Raw genomic sequence first — 3,261 nt, 5'->3', positions numbered from 1 at the left:
TCTAAAACTTCTTATAATATATTAAAACAATATAAAAATATCATAATAAATCTTTTTTACTCATAAAAAATATATTTTTAACTTAAATTGTCTTTTCGTCATCTTATCCACTACTAAAAGTCATCTTACATATGAGGATAAGCTGACAAAATTGATATCTCTAAAAAAATTAAATTTTAAAGAATTGTAATTTATTTAACAATTTTATAATTTTTATAAATAATAACTAAGATTATAGTAAACTTGAAAAAAATAAATCAGTCTTTTTACTTCATTACAGAAATTAGGAAAAATCATTACATTAAACTTAATATATTTATAACTGGAAAGTATATTTGTGTACATATACATGAAATTTAATGTACATGTTCATTACATTTAAGTAAACTACTAATTTAATTTTCAGTTAAATCATTCATTACTTTTAATTTCGTTCATAACCATAAGCTTCATTTACATCTAAAGGAAGTATTTTTAGCAGTGTTGATTATACCTTTGGGGGCGTACAATATATCAGTAGTTTCGAATTTCATGAGGCGTCTAATTGTTACGCTATTACAACGAAGAGAATTAGTTATATTAAAGCCGTTGGCTCGTTTCGATCAGAATGAGAATATTACAAGTGTTTGGATTTTTCGTAATCCTTTGGCATGGTCAATTTGGTACGTTAAATAATCTTTATTAAAGCAACTATTATTATTACGTATATTTTTCTACATTCAGTAACTTAGCACCCCTACAGCACAAAGTACAAAGTTGCTGCAATACTGCAACAACATTGTATGTTGCAACAATATTGTAGAGATTTTACAGCGATATTGCTGCAAATTCTGTGCTGACTGCTGTATGGACAGTTAATTCTATCATTTAAAAATCTGTTATCTATCATTTAAAAATAATCTTTATACTATTATAAAAGCATTCCAAAAACACTACACATAAACAAAAAGTAATATATATATTAAAATATTTTAATTTATGTTAAATTTGATTATTAATTAAATTTTAATGTAAATTTCTATATTTTTTTTAGCTTTTATAATGAAGGAAACAGAAGATATTGTAACACGAGGATGCAAAAAATTGGAAAATACAACCCCTTTATTGCGTCTTAAAAAGTATCTCTTTTGCGATTACGATAACACCGTCCGTCCAAATCATCATAAAGTAGTTACCAATATAACTCTCAGGCTGATGCCGAAAATGATGGAATTCGTAAGTGCATCATTATTGATTGTGGTATTTAATTGTAAGTAAATAGTTCTATAATGTGCTAAGCACGCATCATACTTTAAATATAATATTTCGAGATAGCATGATGTATTATAGCTATATATTTAGTGTAAATTTTTTATTATTTAAATTATCATATTTTAGCAATCTTGTCATACAGTTTTTATTTCTTGATATAAAACATGCTTTAATTAAAAAATTGATTAAAACATGTTTTATATCGAAATATAAACTATTATTATTGTTTGTAATTTCTTATCTTTATTAGACAATTATTAAACAATGTACGAGTATAACTATACATAAGAAAAATTAATCAATTTCATTTGTAGACCGAGGACGGTGTACTGACACTTCACAGCTGGATGTCATTTGTAAGTCTAGAATATTTTTTTTATTATATTATATTTCTATTATAATAAGTTATTTAATTAACAGTTTTGGACGGACACATTTCTAACTTGGACACCGAGTAATTATAATGAACTTACTTATATTCACGTGGAGCCCTCCTTTCTTTGGATGCCTGATATTTATGTCTACAATTCGTAAATAGCTTCGTATAATTATTATTTATTGTTAATAAAATTGAAATAACATGTAAAGTATTTTTGAATGAAGGATGAATGAAGAAAACGATTGTAAAGGAGATCTGATCAGATATAAGGAAATAATATAATGGAAAAATAATCTAATTTATATATCTCTTTTAAATTAGGAAAATTCATATCTAGTTTAAATTTTTTATTATCATTTTTTTATTTTTTAACATAAATTGTTAACTTTAAGATAAATGTTTTAATTCTCATTTTTATATTAGTATTCAGTTATGTGATATAAATCTGACTATAAATATTTCGGTCATTTTTTGTGTACTTTTAGTGGTGATATGACGAGTAACGATTACGAGACAATTTTCAACACAGAATGTTTAGTCTTTAATAATGGTTCTGTCATTTGCGTACCACCTATAAAAATTGTGTCAAAATGCGATCCCGATTATACTTATTGGCCTTATGATCAGCACACGTGTCTTATCACACTCGGTTCATGGTCGCATATAGGAGAGGAAATAGATGTTCATCTAGACGGAACCGGAGTACGTAAATTGTTCGACTTGTTATAAACTTGCAATAATCAATATTTTCTATATATACTTTTCACCAAGTCTTATTTTTGATGAACAATTATGTATTGTAAAATTATTAATTTAATGACGCTTTGTATTAATGCAATATTGTAAAACTGCTAAGTAAAAATTCTGATTTAAAATTATTAAATTATTAATCTTTTTATATTTTAATTTAATTCTGAAAGTTTGTGCAATTTTGTTGCATTTTCACCTTTATTCTCTATTCTGCTTATTTATTTTTTATTTTAACTAGAGTAAATATAATTATCTTACTATCTCTTATGTTACAAAAAATAAAAATAACGCACTACATTTATTTCACAGGTTGATATGAACGGTTACGAAAATAATACACAATGGGACATGAAACTTTTAAACGCAGAAAAAGTCGTTAAAAAGTATAAATGTTGTCCGAACGATACTTTTCCTAGAATTGATTACATATTTTTACTAACTCGGCACTATAGCATACATTATAGAGCTTATATTGCACCAGCTATCGGTAAGTGCTTGCAAAAGCAAATTTGCACAGTAAATCTAGATCATGAATGCCTTTTTTAGCTTTGATATTCCTCACCTTAACGGTGCTCTGGTTGGATTCAAGATCGATTGAACGAGTAGCGATGGCGAATATAAATTTTATTTGTCATCTACTTTGCATATTCGATTTATACTGGATGGTGCCATTCAATGGCGTTAATTCTCCTTATATAAGTGAGTATCAAAACCACAAAGAGTATTTATAGATAAAAAAATATCTTAACTTGAGAGAGATATTTAAAGTTTCGTAACATTTGTGATAAAATCTACTCGTACCAGCAATTTTTTTCAATGTACATACATTAAATATTATATAAATATTATTTAATGCGATAGAAATAAAATAGATATATAAG

At 25.9% G+C, this 3,261-nt stretch overlaps 1 protein-coding gene across 1 annotated transcript in view; it reads left to right on the top strand.

The window, feature by feature from the left end:
* The first annotated feature begins 588 nt into the window (after window positions 1-588).
* Window positions 589-3,261, top strand: part of LOC108753991 (acetylcholine receptor subunit alpha-like 2) — a 3,252-nt gene continuing 579 nt past the window's right edge. The window contains exons 1-7 of the mRNA XM_018495990.1: window positions 589-662; window positions 1,034-1,215; window positions 1,566-1,607; window positions 1,672-1,781; window positions 2,116-2,332; window positions 2,690-2,867; window positions 2,927-3,079. Coding sequence (XP_018351492.1) covers window positions 608-662; window positions 1,034-1,215; window positions 1,566-1,607; window positions 1,672-1,781; window positions 2,116-2,332; window positions 2,690-2,867; window positions 2,927-3,079 — 937 coding nt within the window. The 5' untranslated portion in view covers window positions 589-607. The remainder of the gene's footprint in view (window positions 663-1,033; window positions 1,216-1,565; window positions 1,608-1,671; window positions 1,782-2,115; window positions 2,333-2,689; window positions 2,868-2,926; window positions 3,080-3,261) is intronic.

This window comes from Trachymyrmex septentrionalis, unplaced genomic scaffold (assembly GCF_001594115.1).
Source record: "Trachymyrmex septentrionalis isolate Tsep2-gDNA-1 unplaced genomic scaffold, Tsep1.0 scaffold115, whole genome shotgun sequence".
NCBI classification, from domain to species: domain Eukaryota; kingdom Metazoa; phylum Arthropoda; class Insecta; order Hymenoptera; family Formicidae; genus Trachymyrmex; species Trachymyrmex septentrionalis.
The sequence above is the reverse complement of the archived record's forward strand: the minus strand, read 5'-3'. Positions and strand labels throughout refer to the sequence as shown.